The sequence below is a fragment of the Natator depressus genome, chromosome 1 (genome assembly GCF_965152275.1).
Source record: "Natator depressus isolate rNatDep1 chromosome 1, rNatDep2.hap1, whole genome shotgun sequence".
Taxonomy (NCBI): domain Eukaryota; kingdom Metazoa; phylum Chordata; order Testudines; family Cheloniidae; genus Natator; species Natator depressus.
In genome coordinates, this window is record NC_134234.1 from 204,569,196 (window position 1) to 204,584,759 (window position 15,564).

Consider the following 15,564-nt stretch of genomic DNA (forward strand, 5'->3'; position numbering starts at 1 on the left):
TGTACTGGAGCCTAGGCACCTAACTCAGACTTTATGGATTGTAGTGTTGTTCCTGTCATTTTTTAGGAACCTAAAAGCTAGGTGCCACAATGTTCAGCATTGCAATGGTTAAGTCCCTTTGTGGAACCAGGCCTTAATGTTTGGAAAGCACCATCTAAGTGCTATATAATATTACAGAGCTCATTCTGATTCCAAGCAAGGCATTCATGTTCCCAAGTAGGTTCCTCTATAAAAACCCCATTTTTCACATGCGCTACATATGTAAAATATCCATCGCACAGACTAAAATTTTCCATGCTTCGTGCATGTCTGGTGGTGAATTTTCAGGAAAGGGAGGGAAGAGCAGCCTAAGATCTCCCCCCTTTCCCTCCCCCACACACTCTGGAAGTCCATCTCTGAGGCACAAGTAGAATGTACCACTGGAGGAACTTAAAGGCTGTGAAACATGTCAAAATTGATAATTACCACAGCCCTATCCACTTCATCTACCCTCTCTAACAATGAGGGTGACTGCAGTCTACCTCTTGCATTAGCTCAGTAGTGACAGTTTCATATGTACTCAATGTGCAGGGGAATTTTAGAACGCAGTATAAATAACTAACCACCTCATACACTTCACCACACCACAATACCTGTGTTTTCTTGAAAGGAGAGAGGGTCCAAAAAGACAGGAAGAGGAATCGCTTTTTAATATACAAAATGGTTTTGGCCTGGGAACAGTTACAATTAGGTTTCTTTCCTCTATTCACTGGTGCAAGGAAGGTACTTAAAAGGCAATAGAGAACTACACTGCCTCCCGAAACAAATTTTTGTGCACAAACTATGTCCAGCAGGGACTCTGTCATGGTGTACAGCGATTTGGAAGGTGTTATCTCAAATGTATTTAATGAGATCGCATCCTCCCCCCACTTTTGAAAATGTTTCATGGATTGTGTGGGCTACACTGGACCTCCAATCTTACACCCCTGGGAAGTCAACGTTTAAAGCTTTACTTGACAGAGCTGTCAGAGCTATTTGATAGTGTCCCTGTTACACTTTGAAAGGGAGTGTAGAGTCTTTTCCCAGAGCGTGATTATTTTCAAGAAAATAGAAGCTACATCACTGAATCTTTTAATACATACAAGAGTAATTAGGGTGCTGGCTGCAATGTCAAGCAGATGGCATTCATTTACAACATTTATGCATCTGTCTATTTGAAAGATATGAGACCACAAATACCTAGAATTACAGGAGAGATTCAGACACATTTTTCAATTTTATTCTTAATGGGAGAGCAACAACAACATCTCAACTTATCACATCTTCCAGGGAAAACAGACAGGGATTATAGCATTTATGGTACTAAACACTGCCACAGAGTTCACTTGGCATAGTGCTTTGCTCACTCCGTGGTTGTGATATTCCTGATTCCAGCTACTGTTGCAGGGTCATCACTAGAATAATCAGCACTAATAGAAGGGGGAAAATAATTGGAACTGAAGCATAGACCATAAGATGAGCAACAGTGTCAGGCTGGTACAGTATATCATTTGTAAAACAGGGTATTATAAATGGAGCTGGAACCAGGCAATATTAAGTAAAAACATGATTAAAGTATCTCTGATGGTCTTCTGGGAGAGCAAAAAAGTCAATTCAAGCATAAAACTCAATACCTTCCAAAAGAAGAAAATAAAATTCACCAAGTGATCCTGAAATCAACTTTTCCTTTGGATAAATAGATCTGAAATAGTAGTACAATTCACAGTGGCATAAAGTTCTCAGATTGCTTGTGTGCTTGAAAATATCTCATCAGTAAAAAAATACCAGAGAGCTGGGGGCAAAACCCTTTCTCTGAATTCTGTACATGGACAAATGCACATGGGATCGGCAGGCATCAGGTCATAGGATCCATGGGAAACCAGCAGTATTGCAGAGCTGTAGATCACAGGTCAGGGGATGAGGGGTAAGAATAGTAAGGCCCATTTTCCTGTGATAAAGGAATGAGAAGTTAACTAAATGTGTCTCCCAACTCTCAAGTGCATGCAACTGAGGGATGAAAAGGAGGCATAATTAAATAAACATTCTTGACCACCCCCTCATATCCTAGTACAGTACCATCCAAACTTCACCTACCTGAGAACTGCATTGGCAACTTGCTGGGAGCCTGAAAATTGCTTGCTCCTGATTTGAACATAGCAGATCACAGCTGCGTTAGCCTAAATCCAAAGCCGTGGCCTATCAAGACTGCAAATGCCAGCATGTAATGTGGTCAGTAAACCCCTCAAGATGGCACACTGCCTACAGACACATGCAGTGTCTGTTCCTCTGTATTTAAAGTGAAGGCAAAGGTGGGTCAAAATGACACTGAGTCACATTTGTCCTGCACTTTGGGGAGCAGTCCAGGAGGAAGAAAGGACTAAGACAGCCAAGAGCAGTTCCTCCTCTCCACTCCCTTTCCCTAATGTGTGTGTTAATTTGGGGCTGGGAAGAGGAAACAAAATTTGAAGGCCACGAAACAATACAAGACAACACAAAGCAGCGGGACGGCAGACAGCAACAATCCTCTGTGCGTCAGGTTTTAGGTTAGTTAACTTCTTAGAATATTACAGAAAACTGTTAATAGCACCATATAGCTAATCGATAAGCCATGGAAAACTGAAAGCTTAGTGAGACTGTCAGGAGATGAGCAAGGTGAGGGAGAGAAGCAAGCAGAGAGAATAAGAGACATGAATACTTCTAAGATCTGCACCTGTAGGGTACCTAGGATTCAAGAAGAGGCAGACGAGCCATACCTCTACATCCAAGTTAATGAACACAATCTGCTTCATCAAAGAGAGTGCTCTTCCCCAAGAAAAGCGGACCATAGTGACCCTAATCTTCATTATGGAGGTGTGGGCCCATGAGGACTACAGGTCTGCAATCCAGGCTGCTCAGATCAATGTGGAGTACTGCATGCTGCATCTCCATTTGGTTACTGATTAGGTTGGTTACAATCGTCTTCATTTAATACAAACTTGGTGTGGTCCTCGGCTAGGCAAAGAGTGGTGTCCCTAATTTACACACACAAAATATAAGAGAAGCCTCTACTGGAATAAAGGGCTGCTTCTGGGCCAAACCCTCTCCTCAGAGATTGATGTAGAAAAGACTAACATGGGACAACTGACTGTTTCTATGAAGTCCAAAAAGAGCTGTTAGTCTCCCCAGCAATCCATCTAGACTTCCTTTTAAGAGGGGTGAAGATGACTTGTTCCAGTCTGCTTCACAAAGCTGTAAGACATTCAGCAACTGTGCTTGGGAGCATAAACAGATGCTTATCACCTGAAGCCACTTACCCTGGCATCGTATTCAAGGACAAAAGGGGGGAAGTCAATCTGTTCTGGGGGTATGGCTGTGAACAATTGCTGAAGGTTTTCCACATAGTGGATTTTGTCCTTTAGCCCTGAGACGGTAAAGGTTGTGAAAAACCATGTTGAGACCTAAACATAGAAAAGAAAAGAATTAAACTGATGCCATTTCTGAGTCTTCAAGTTCAGCATATTATTTTGTACTTGTATAAACCAATCAAGCTTCAGTATTGTAAGTGCGAGCACACAACAATAAAGAATAGTCCACTTCAATTGCTAGTCTAGCAAGCTGTTACTTGCACTACAGAGTAGTGCTTTCAAACTCCAGACTGACATTTTTCTTAATTCTACACCCCCATATTGCTGCATGGCATTGGTGTCTATTTACTCCTTCCCATTCTGCTATTTCCAAAACTCTGCACATTACAATTAGTTTCTTCACTTCCAGATTAGTCAGATCAATCTCTTTCCTTGCCTTGGTTTTAATGCCTGTTAGCACCATTTTTTCTAGGGCAATTTAGAAAAAAAAGTGACCTTCAGTTGTCCCAATAGATAGATACTGATAGATACATCCTCTCTGTTCTGGGTATTTGTCTTCCTCTCTCCTACACACTACATCTGCTCAAATGGCATCAGAACCGACTTACAACTGTTGCTCAAAACCCTAGTCTTAATTTTAGGTCCTAACCTTGAGTCTCCTTCAGATCTTTTTATAAACAGGACACAATGTAGAGCAGGTAACTCAGCTTTGTCTTCCTACACGTAAATCAGATAGGGAATTACCAGCCAGGTGTTGTTTGTTAAGGCCTATTAGTGTGGGCAACTGCTCTACATGTATTGAAATTATTTCTGGGAGGAGAAGAGGATGATCTCAAACCACACACTTTTAGAGCACAATGTAAAACTGGCTTCAACCAATCTTCCCATTCGGACACCACAGCACATCCCATTCTCCCAACACAGAGTAAGTCCAGGCCCTGCTGACTGGAGGAGACAGATCTGTGTGTATGTACACTACTGAATACAGTAATTTGTTCTGGGGAATTTTTTACCACTATCTCAAACTTGTAGTCCAGGGGCCATTTCATCCCTCACCTTGCAATATCTCAGCCATTGCACTTGTTCAGCTATGTACTGAATACAAAGCATAATTCCCTTTGGACTACAAAACCCACGTAGTAACTACCTTTAGAATATATAAGTCAGGATCACCAATGTGGCAAATGCAGTTTGTTCGATCTAGCAGGGGAAATCATGTGAAGGCACATTGAACACAACTGAAATTTGGCAGCAATTGAAAGCTTTGCATTGAGAGAAGAGAGCAACTTCTAATGAGAGTTGGAAGTTGCTAACGCAAACAAACTTACAACAGGCCCTGGACTGTTTTCAGTTGTGTTGGGGAAGAGGGGGAGTAGAGAGAGAAGCCTGAAAATGGTTTTCCTTTCACATTTTGTTTCTTGAACTATAGCAGAGTTTCCTTTTCTTACACTGCACTGGCATCAAGCATGTCAACAGAAACACAGAGGTGTGGCACGAGTGAGTTCGTATAGTGCTGCTGCAATTTACGGAATGGAAAAAATCTGACAGAATGGTGGATTAAAAATAAAAAGATATTTCGTATGTAAATGTCCGTCCCAAACAGATCGTCTTTAGTTGAAGCTCAACATTTGAGCTGAGGGAAGCAAATAGCGTCCTTGAAAAGTACAGTGTCCTCATCCTTAAAAAGTACAACCAGATTGGGAGGTTGAGTGTGTGCGTGCATGTAGTGGGAGGGAGAAGCAATTGGAATGAGCTGTGTTTTAAGACTGATATTTTATGATGTACCAAGGCTAGAATCAGAGCGTACACACTACTAGAAAGCGGAGGTGACCAGTTTTCCCACTGACATTCAGATTTGCTATTAGTTCTGATGGTGAGAGACCTCTGACCCGAAAACTGGCACTTGATCCCTCACTCTAACCAAGTGTTTTTGTCACTGGTCTGAATATAGCAGATTTCAAATCTTGCACCATGGTAATTTTCACTCCCTCACAACAGGAGACGATGGAGCATCGAAACAATGAAGTTAAGTTCAGACAGTCAATATGCAGAAGCATAATTGATTACACTGAATGCAATGGTAGCAATAAAATAATATCCAGGAATACAGTATTTTAGGGGGATAAATAGAGGACTTCTCTTTCTCCACTGCAGTCACCTTCCAGCAGCACCAGACTCTTGAGCAGACCATTGAATGCTCACATCGGAGCAGGAATAAAGAAAACAGGATTAGTCTAGCTGCCTTTTTGTGTACAATGGATTACTCAGCATTAGCCAATCACACACTGCTTTAATTACCCTCTGTTTTGAGGATCACTCCTGTGCTCTCACATCTGCAAACTTAGTTTAGAGCAACATGTTCTATAAAAAGCCACTAGCCTTACAATGGACATAATTTAAAACAGTTTCTCTTCTCAAATGAAACAAAGAATGTTGGTTGGCAGAATAAACTATGTTCATGGCCCCTACAAAACAAGCACAGCTCTGGTCCGCCAAGACGCATGATAAAAACCTCTAGAGCCCAGCAGGCCCAGAAATAGTGTACAGAAATACAACAGATGGCAGCCATCAACTATGCCAGAATTCAGTACAGCAATAACATTGATTATTTACATTACAGATTTAAGAACTGAAATATAATGCAGAGATGTGTAAGAGGAGGGCACTGGGGGATGGGATGGGGGAAAGCTTACAAGCAAAGAGCTCCTGTTCTTGAGCTTGAGAAATACAGTGTCCTACCCCAGGAACATTGAAAAGCAAAGCAGAGAGAAACATGCACTTCTGAAGGCATCTAAGCAATTTAGATCTTATGGGACTCTCCTGGCTCAGAGACTGCAAAGACCATGTGAGTCAAGCAATCTCCTACTGGCTACTTCCTATTGTGTGTCTCATCTCACACTCCATAAGGAGATACATTCTCCTTCAATAGCCAGCAGCAGGCCCCATGAGCTCTCTCTTGTAAACAAATGCTCTCCTTGAAGGAGTAAAGTTGGGGAGGGATAAGGAGATTAGGTAGAAGACAATGGAGAGACATGAAAACAGATTACAGTCTGAAGAAACCACCCCCCCAAAAAACATTTAAGTCAAAGACAAGAAGCCCAGAAGATATGATTAAGGCCAGTGAAAGAGCAGTGTCATTCTAATGACACCTTCTGCTTGGAGGAATGGCATTTACAGGCTCCAGAGGGAACTTTATCCAGATATTTTCAGGTGCATGGCAGGTTGCTGGGATGAAGGGCCTGAAGGCTGGGGTTTCATGGACATCCAGCATAAGAAAAAGTAAAGGGAAAATTGGTAAAGCTATTGACAATAAAATGATTAGCATTCCTTTAACATATATCAATGAGAACAGAATCTCCAGAATTCTTGGGACACCAGATCTGAAACCTCCAGAAAATTCAGCCCTGGCTCTTCTCCATTGTTTTCTCCCTGTTCTCCTTACCTCTGCTCAACTTTACTCATGTAAGAAGTGGTGTTGGGCTGATAATTCAACAGGGGGGCATTTTCCCTCCAAGTCAGTACAGACTGAAAACCTCTGCACGATGTTGTGGGTGGGGACAGTGCTGCTGGAGGTATTGTCTTTTGCATGTCCTGCAAAACTGAGGCTCTGATTATCATTAAAGATCCCACAACATTTTTTCCTTACAGCAATGTTTCTCTACGATGTCTGGCTGGTGACCAAAGCAAAAATTGTCACTATTGTCTTGTCATTGATATTCCCTAGTAAATGTAACAATAAGTCTATATAATAATATCAACTAACTCTTTATATGGCACTTTTCATCTGCAGATCTCAAAGCACTTCACAATTATTATTACTGTGTGTCTGATTTGAGAGGTTGACTGAGAATAATTTGATCTTTATAGGTAAGGGAGTGAGATTTTCTTTGTTTTAGATTGTAACAAAAATTTCGCTGCCTTAGGGCCCTGGATTGTCTTTTGTGCCCCCTCCCTTCGGGGTTTGTGATCCAATTGTTGAGAAACCCTGCCTTAGAATACTAGCTTGGTCAAATTCCATCTTTAATTCCATTTTACTTCCCTATATTTCCTCTGGCTGAAAGGCCCCTAAAGTAGCAGAACTGCATTCTGGAATTTGAAGCAAGGGAGGACACTTGGCATTTTTCTCTGCATGCTAATCCCCAATATGTTCTTCCTGCTTGTAGCTATTTCAGAACTCTGCTGCAGTCTCTGACAAGAAACCTAAAGACTTGGGCAGGCTTTTTATTTACTTCACAAGCAAGATCTGTGCATGGCTATTTCCACTTGGAACCTCTAGTTTTTTTTTTGTTCTACACGTGAATTCTGATAGGTCTGAAAGGGAAAGAGGACTACAGGCCACCACAACATTCACTTCCTTAACAACAGTTTACTACACTGTGCTACAAAGTCACGAGACCGCCTTGTCAATCTTCTCCTGGTGCTGGCCAAGAAGGCCAACCATCTATCCAGGAGAAGGAAGCTGAACAGGAGGGAGCGCTCTGCGGCAGTGGGGTCTATTTCTGTTCCTTTATCCGATCATGCCTCTGAGCAGAATTTCTCTGGGCGGTGTCCACTGACTCCTTACATGCCTTTGAGGAGCAGTGGGTGCTGTCTAGAACTCTCTGTTCGGTGTCCCCCCTGGATTTTTGACCTCTTTCCCAATCCGGTTTTTCTTTTTCGTTGTCCTCAAATCACTAGCAGCCTGGACTAAATGGTTCCACCCCCTTAGCTGAGGGGGCGGGTCTACACCCACCCTTCCTGGTACTACCACCTCACGGCAGAAGTTCTACAAACAGCCTTCTTTACTACACAACCCTGATTCATCCCTACAGCAGGTCCATCCTGTGCAGTGATTGAGGCAGGGGTCCTGTGTGAAAAAATAGTATGTGATCATGTAATTAAAAATGGCATCATAATGCATATGCACAGGAGGCTGAATTAAGGTTGCACACACAATCTTAATTCTGGGATTTCCTAACTTTTAAGTACTTGAATTAGCAACCTTAATAATGGTCTTTTAATAGTTTTTTGTGTGCATGTAAATGGGCCATCCTGATTATCACTACAAAAGTTTTTTTCTCCTGCTGATAATAGCTCATCGTAATTAATTAGCCTCTTACAGTTTGTATGGCAACTTCCACCTTCTCTCTCTCTCTCTCTCTGTGTGGATGTATCTCTCTCTCTATCTTTTTACTATATGTTCCATTCTACGCATTCGATGAAGTGGACTGTAGCCCACGAAAGCTTATGCTGTAATAAATCTGTTAGTCTCTAAGGTGCCACAAGTACTCCTGTTCTTTTTGCAGATACAGACTAACACGGCTGCTACTCTGAAACCTGCAATTTTCTAGTTTTTTAAAAAAGCAATATGAAAAAATTGAATTCCATCTTGTGGAACCATACTGACAATGACATGGTTCATCAGCAGGTTGCACCCTTTACATGCACTGCTCAGAGTTCTGCCACTTGATCTAATAGAGCAACTCATAGCAATACTAGGACCAGCACTAGAAGGGGAATGAGACACTTTGCCCGGAGAGTTCATAGATGACAGAGTAATGGTGAGATTCAGAGATCTTGCATTCCACTACAGGCTTGGGCAGGAAGTGTGCTCTAATACAGTCGTTCTCAACCAGGGGTCTCTGGCCCCCTGGGAGGACACGAGCAGGTTTCAGGGGGTCTGCCAAGCATGGCCAGCGTTAGATTCGCTAGTACCCAGGGCAGAAAGGCAAAGCCCTGCTGTGTGAGACTGCAGCCCAGGGCCCCGAGCCCCACCACCCAGGGCTAAAGCCAAATCCTGAGCAACTTAGCTTTCCGGTGCCCTTTGTGGCATGGGGCCCCAGACAACTGCCCTGCTTGCTACCCGCTAACACCGGCCAGTTGTTGTGGCACAGCTGGGCCAGGAAATTTTTATACTATGTTGGCTGGGGCCTCAGAAAGAAAAAGGTTGAGAACCCTGCATGGTCACAGACCCTTCTGCCTGTTTACCTGAAGCGTGACCCCTTTTGCCCTATTCCCTCCAATTTATCTCAGTCATGTCTCTTTACCACCCGCTGGTTCTTCATCCCAGTCCTGTTTTCTTCACCTCAGGCTACTCATATCAGTTCCAGTCTCCTTGCCCCAGTAAGTCTTAGTTTCACCCCTCTGAAGTCTACATTTCAGTCCCAGTGTCACCAACCCCTCAACTTGTCCTCTGTTTCCTTTGCCCCACCATTCCCAGCTCCCCCACCCAAAAAGCACCTCATTCATTTTATCCCCACAACTCTGGCCTCCACTCAACCCACCACCCACTGTGGCTCCCAGCCCCAATCCACCATCCCCAGACTCCTCATCCAATCTCAGCATCCTTCTCCCGCACCCCCAATTCCTTGGCCTTGTCTCTTTGCCCAGCCAATCCCGGTTTTCCCTCTGTACCACGGATCATCATCAGATCTGTCTTCCCTTTGCTCTCACCTCCTTCCTCTGCCTCACTAGTTCTCAGGCCCAGTCTGTCTCCTTGCCCAGTCAGTCACTGCTTCTCCTCTTCTGCTTCTCTTCCAAGCTGCCAGTCCCAGTCTCCACCTCCCTGCACTTAGGCTTCTTGTCCCTATCTACTCCCACCAGTCTAGCTCTGGTTCCCCCTGCATTTGATTCAGGCAGCCTCTTCCTCCATGTGGCTTAGGCTCAGCAAGGCTCATTGAAAGCACAGGACACAGAATCGTGGCACTCTGTTCAGATGCCTGGAATACGAATGGCCTGCTGTAGCCCAGAGCTACAACTGCAGGGAGCATGCCCAGTGTGGACAGACACTTTAGGGAATTTATCTGCTAAAAATCTAACAAGTCTCTACTGAGCACGTGAACTGCACTTTTTCAAAGGCCTATGTGGCCAAATTTTCACAGGGACAGCAAAGGTACATCCCTGACACAAAGGACACCTCCCTGCTCAATTTCAATCCCTGCTCCAAAGCATAAAGTTTTCAGAACTTTTAAAAGAAAAAGTAACCAGAAGTTTTAAATATGGGCAAAACCCTGGATTTTTCAAACCTCATTCTCAAACAGTTGAACCATTTTGGGTGAAATTTTCAAACAAACAAACAAACAAACCAACCAACCAAACACCAACCAAACACAAAAACCCAACAACCACCCAAAACCAACCAAACAAAAACCCAACAAATCATGAGGCAGATACGGGGCATGGAAAATTTCATCCCAAATGATTTAAGTTTGGCAAAGTTATAAGCAACTGAAAACAGGGTTTTTTAAAAGGGAAGTATCAGGCAACCTTAATAGGAGGCAGCACTATCAGCCCCACCTATCATAAAATGACCAGATGAGTCAGCCAGTTTTATTTTTAACATAGATGTCAGGGACGCAAGGACTACAGTTCCAAACATGCAATGCTGCAAATTAATCTGACTGGAACGCTGATGGGATCAAGATGGGACAATGCATACTGGGACACAGTCTGCTCTGAGCCCATCTTCATATTAAAGACAGGGCACTCATAGGCCACACACTGACCATGTCTGCTGTAAACCCTAAATCTAAATGTTCATACTGTTCTTATCAGCAGGATATCTGAGTGCTGTCTTACTGTTGCAGGAAATGGCAACATATTCAGTGTTCACAAACTAAACCATTAATTAGCACAAACTATGGAATTAACCACCTACCACAACCTTCTGGTCAGCAGGCATCGCCATTAGCCCAATACGCTTTGTGTTCATCCCCAGTAAGGAAAAAAACACAACACAACAAAACCTCAGAGGTTTCAGAATGTTAACTAAGCGATGGTCAGAAGACTGACTATCCATGCAATTTGTGGTACAGAATGGAGGCTTTTACAAAAAGCTGCTCTTTGGGATGGACAACTACCCAAATGGATGAGGGAAGAGAAGAGCTGATGGCTACACTGGCATGGAATTAATAAGTTCATTCTAGTACAATATTTGACAAGTGTAAAGAACTATATAAATGGTGGTGGTATTAATACAATGAAATCAAGGAACCACCAGAGTTGTTTGCCCAACTCATAACCTCAGTACAATCACCTACATTCCTCTACCATGTTTCAACTTATTGAAATTGCAGGGAGGCACCCAAGCAGAATAAAACACATTTGCGATGGAATCTGGCCTGGACCTTGGGGACCACACTCCTACTCTTACTCCTATTTTACATAAAGTGACAAAGGCTCTCTAATGAAGATGGCAGGTCAGGCCCGTAGTCTGACATCTAATTCGAAAGTGCAAGCATGTAAGATGTAAGTTAGGGCCACTGCTGCCACTTTAGCGCCTTCCAAGCAGAATACTCTGATTACTGTTTTGATCCACAGCTGAGAAAAAGGAAGAGAAGCAGCACCACCTTCTGGTTGCCTCTAGAGACCATAGAGCAGAGCAGTAACATGTCCTTTTGAAGAGGTTAGAAAAATCCACAGGAAATAAAGAGTTGAAGCCTTGCTTTGGCCTCCCCAAAAGGGATTCTTCTTCCCTTTTCCACCTTATTATTTTATATTACAAACCAGGATCCTGACTTAGCCCATTGCTAGCTCATCACTGCTACTCAGTTTTTTGGAAAAGACCAGGACACAGGCAGTGGGAGACTCATCTACAGGTTAATGGGTTTGAATGTGACCCAGGCAAGTAGTTACCACAGCAAATATGAAGGCTATTTGGTGGCCTATGTGAAATTAATGGTTAGGTCTATCAGCTGTGCTGTGTGTTCCTGAGCTGACCTAAGGCCAACAAGAGGGGAGGCAGGCAGGCAGGCAGGCAGGCAATCTCAGCGGAGGCCAAATAATGGCCATGGAAATCAAGTTTTCCCCCTCTGCCTCTTGAATACCCACATCAGATCAGGTTTGAGACACACTGGTGATGAGGTGCATGTGTGTGAATCTTGCACTGACACTGCTTTTGTACCATAACTGTCCTTGGGAGTAAAAAATGCCCATGTGGTGAACCACAAAGAGAAAAAGATGCAGGTTTCTGGGTTCACATAGCTGAATGTCATATTTCACGCCAGAGAGCAGGAGAAAGGACTAATGCCTCTTTTCTTTGAATTAAATGTGGTCTCAAAGCTTTAAATTTTGTTAGAGGACACCACACAGACATGTACCCCAACCACCTGTGACACTGATCACCTTCATTCTCAGCCTCTCAAGACAACTATTCCAGTTTATCAGACTAGGACCTCTGCTGTAACAGCTAATGTCTGCATCCATTCAGTACCTTAATCATGCGGCTCTGTGCCATTGTTCATTCATGTGCACTAACCAGCAATGCAACGTGGCTTAATAGCAACCTGAGAGATGAAGCGTCACTGCAGGTCAGAGCACACATAGTAAAATGGGAAGTGAGCAGTAGTGGTACACAGGGGCCCAGCACAGAGGCTCATCATTAAGGTAGGAAGGGAAAGGCTACTGTAGCAGCCACATAAGCCAGAAATAATAGTACACAAATGTGTACTAGCTCTTGGAAAACACTTATCTAGCAGATATGGCCTAGTGTTTTGAAGTGTCTCTCTCTCTCATGACTTCTCCCCTTATACTACAATTTTATGCCCTATTTTATTTCAGAAGTCTGCATTCTTGGCCTTTGGTACAGTATACTTCACCTTTGAGCGAAATGTTGGGTGGACGAAGTACACTGCCTTCAAATTTCTCTTGTACCTGGTTTAAAGAAGAAAGTGACGCTTGTTAAAAAAAAAAAAAAAAAAAAAAAAGTAATGAGCTCATCCTATTAAATTCAGCCAAAACCAGAGCTTAAAGCGTTTGGAGACATTTGCCCACTTGTGCACAAGTGCTTGTGGTGCTAACCCTGACCCATAGCATTCAAATCCAGGTCAAAGGGCAGCTGCCCTAAGAATAAGCGAGGCAAAGGAAGCGAAAAGTTTCCCTGCATCTCTAGAGAAATCCTATCAGATCCTCCAGTCCATTGTGCAGACAAAGAGGGTTACACATTAGTTACAACTGTTAGTGCGGACTATACGTCTCCTCCAGCAAAATGGATGGAGCATCCCAGTGGACAATACTGTCTTTTGGAAACACAACCTTTAGAGGCAGATGGAATGAGCTCACATAAAATATATGGGCGCAAACACGCCTGCCTTCACTATTGATCGATATGCAACAGGCAGGGATTGCAGAGACCAGTATATGACACAAGCATGCAAGAACTAGAATTAATCTCCTGTTGAACTGAGGCACTCACAAGTTAAAATAAGCATTACAGAAATTCCTAGAAATTTGTTTAAATGGTTTGATTCAGAGCAGGAAAGGAAACAGGCCTTTCTTCCTAATCTCTACTGGTTTTGTTAGACACCTGGGTCTTGGCCCCTGTGAAATTCTTCCCAGCAATCCTTTAGCTATGGAAGCAAACTGGATAAAGGGTCTGTCTTAAAGGCTTGTATGGGGAGAGAAGTAGAGAAGGGTTTCTCTTTCTACTCATAACACTCACTTGATGTCAACGACGTCATACAGTTTCTTCAGGAAGTCGGAGTCCAGGTGATTGTAATCACTAGTGAGCGTGTGGAAGTATACTATGACATACTCCTTCACTGCAATATGGTCCATGACATGGATGAAGTACAAGAGTGCCTGAGGAAGACATTTATATTTTCAGCAGAAAAATCTGTCACAGTCCCATTCTGTGCTAACAGATTTCCTTCTAACACTAATATTATTCAGACCAAAAGCCTTAAGACAAGCTGATATTATATTTTAATTATAAAAACATGATGCAACACTGAAGTCTTAAACACTGGCTCAAAAATATTGTCTGATGATTTCTACAACCAACCTTTACTCTGCTCCATGCCCCTAACCTCCACATACTTTGTGTGGGGAACAGGATCCCTGGCATTTTACATGTGCAACAAATAAATTTGCTCACTGCACCTCACTTCTTCAGAGTCTCCAGCTACAGAAGCACCTTTACATCTCTTGGGAAGGAAAGGGCGGGGGTGTGTGGGGGCGCGCGCCCTACACTACACTGCTAAAGAACGGCCATACCGGGTCGGACCAATGGTCCATCTAAGCCCAGCATCCTGTCTTCCAGCAGTGGCCAATGCCAGGCGCCAATGCTTCCCTAAAGAGAATCTAGTCACTTCCCTAGAAAAGTTTCTACCAGAAAATCTTCATATGCAAAGTTTTAGATAGGATATATTTTCATGTTAAAGTATCTATGCAAGCAGTTTGTACATAATCTGCTGTGTAGGAAGATTTCTGCATAGACACACCCCTCTAGAGATATCCTGCTAAAGTTAGTGCTGAGGGTACAGTATGAGATAGTTGTAGTTAATAGAAACTGCCTTTCAACCTTAACTAAAGAATCACTGCCACAGCTCTATAATTTTATATGAAGATTTTACCTTTTCCATGTCTATCAGAGTTACAGGAATATTCCTTCCAACTACCACCACCACTGTGCGACCACAATTATCCACACCTACAGAATAAAATGAGCACCACAAGCTTTTATCTTTGAATAAAATTCATAAAGAAGTCTGAGTTTTTGAAACTCTCCCTGTAACTCAGGGGCAGCTAACTACAAGCATTCTACAATGTCATTAACTCGCATTCTTAATAGGAGATGGAGTGCAGAGACTACTGCTCCCATTACATAGTACTCATTTTGATCTAAACAGAAGGATGCCTTGCACCTGGAAATAGTAGTTTTTAATACAGAGTTGCACTCCTTGAAGATGGAGGCTGCAATCAATAACCCTGGACGTTCCAGCGATTTACTGACATAGCCCCTACTGTTTAGAAGGCTCCACTTTCAGCTTTATCACTACCAAAAGGGTGTGTTGTTCTGGACATATAACCTATAACAGGTACCACATCCTCAAACGACTGCAATCACATTAGCATAAAGGGGCTTCATATATTTAAGTTCTTATTGACGCAGACATGAGCGACTTAGCTACAGTTGCTTAATTTAGATAGTATGTTTACAATGTGAAACATGGCATTAATTCCTTGAAAGGTATAATATACACTCCCACCCCCCCCAACAGGTAGCTGAATACATTGTAGATTTCCTTGATGGGAGTTTTCTCCATGATGTTTATATATACATGGGGAAGAAGAGTTAGAAAACCAGAGTGTAGGGTGGGGGGAATCAAATGCCATCTAGCCTGTGTTTAAATATAAGCACATTGTAAAATAATTTAGAAAGTTACTTTAATCAGTACCTACTAGGACTGGTTTTTTTTTTTTTGGTAAGAAGAGTACACTTCTT

The 15,564-nt window shown here is 42.8% G+C and overlaps 1 protein-coding gene across 1 annotated transcript in view; it reads right to left on the minus strand.

Annotated features, from left to right (window-relative positions):
• Positions 1-1,131: 1,131 nt before the first annotated feature.
• The window catches only part of GDAP2 (ganglioside induced differentiation associated protein 2), a 44,670-nt gene continuing 30,237 nt past the window's right edge, over positions 1,132-15,564 (minus strand). Inside the window, exons 10-14 of the mRNA XM_074975131.1 lie at positions 14,693-14,769; positions 13,780-13,919; positions 12,938-12,992; positions 3,312-3,455; positions 1,132-1,966 (exon numbers count right to left, since the gene is read on the minus strand). Of these exons, the coding sequence (XP_074831232.1) occupies positions 1,922-1,966; positions 3,312-3,455; positions 12,938-12,992; positions 13,780-13,919; positions 14,693-14,769 (461 nt within the window). The 3' untranslated portion in view covers positions 1,132-1,921. The remainder of the gene's footprint in view (positions 1,967-3,311; positions 3,456-12,937; positions 12,993-13,779; positions 13,920-14,692; positions 14,770-15,564) is intronic.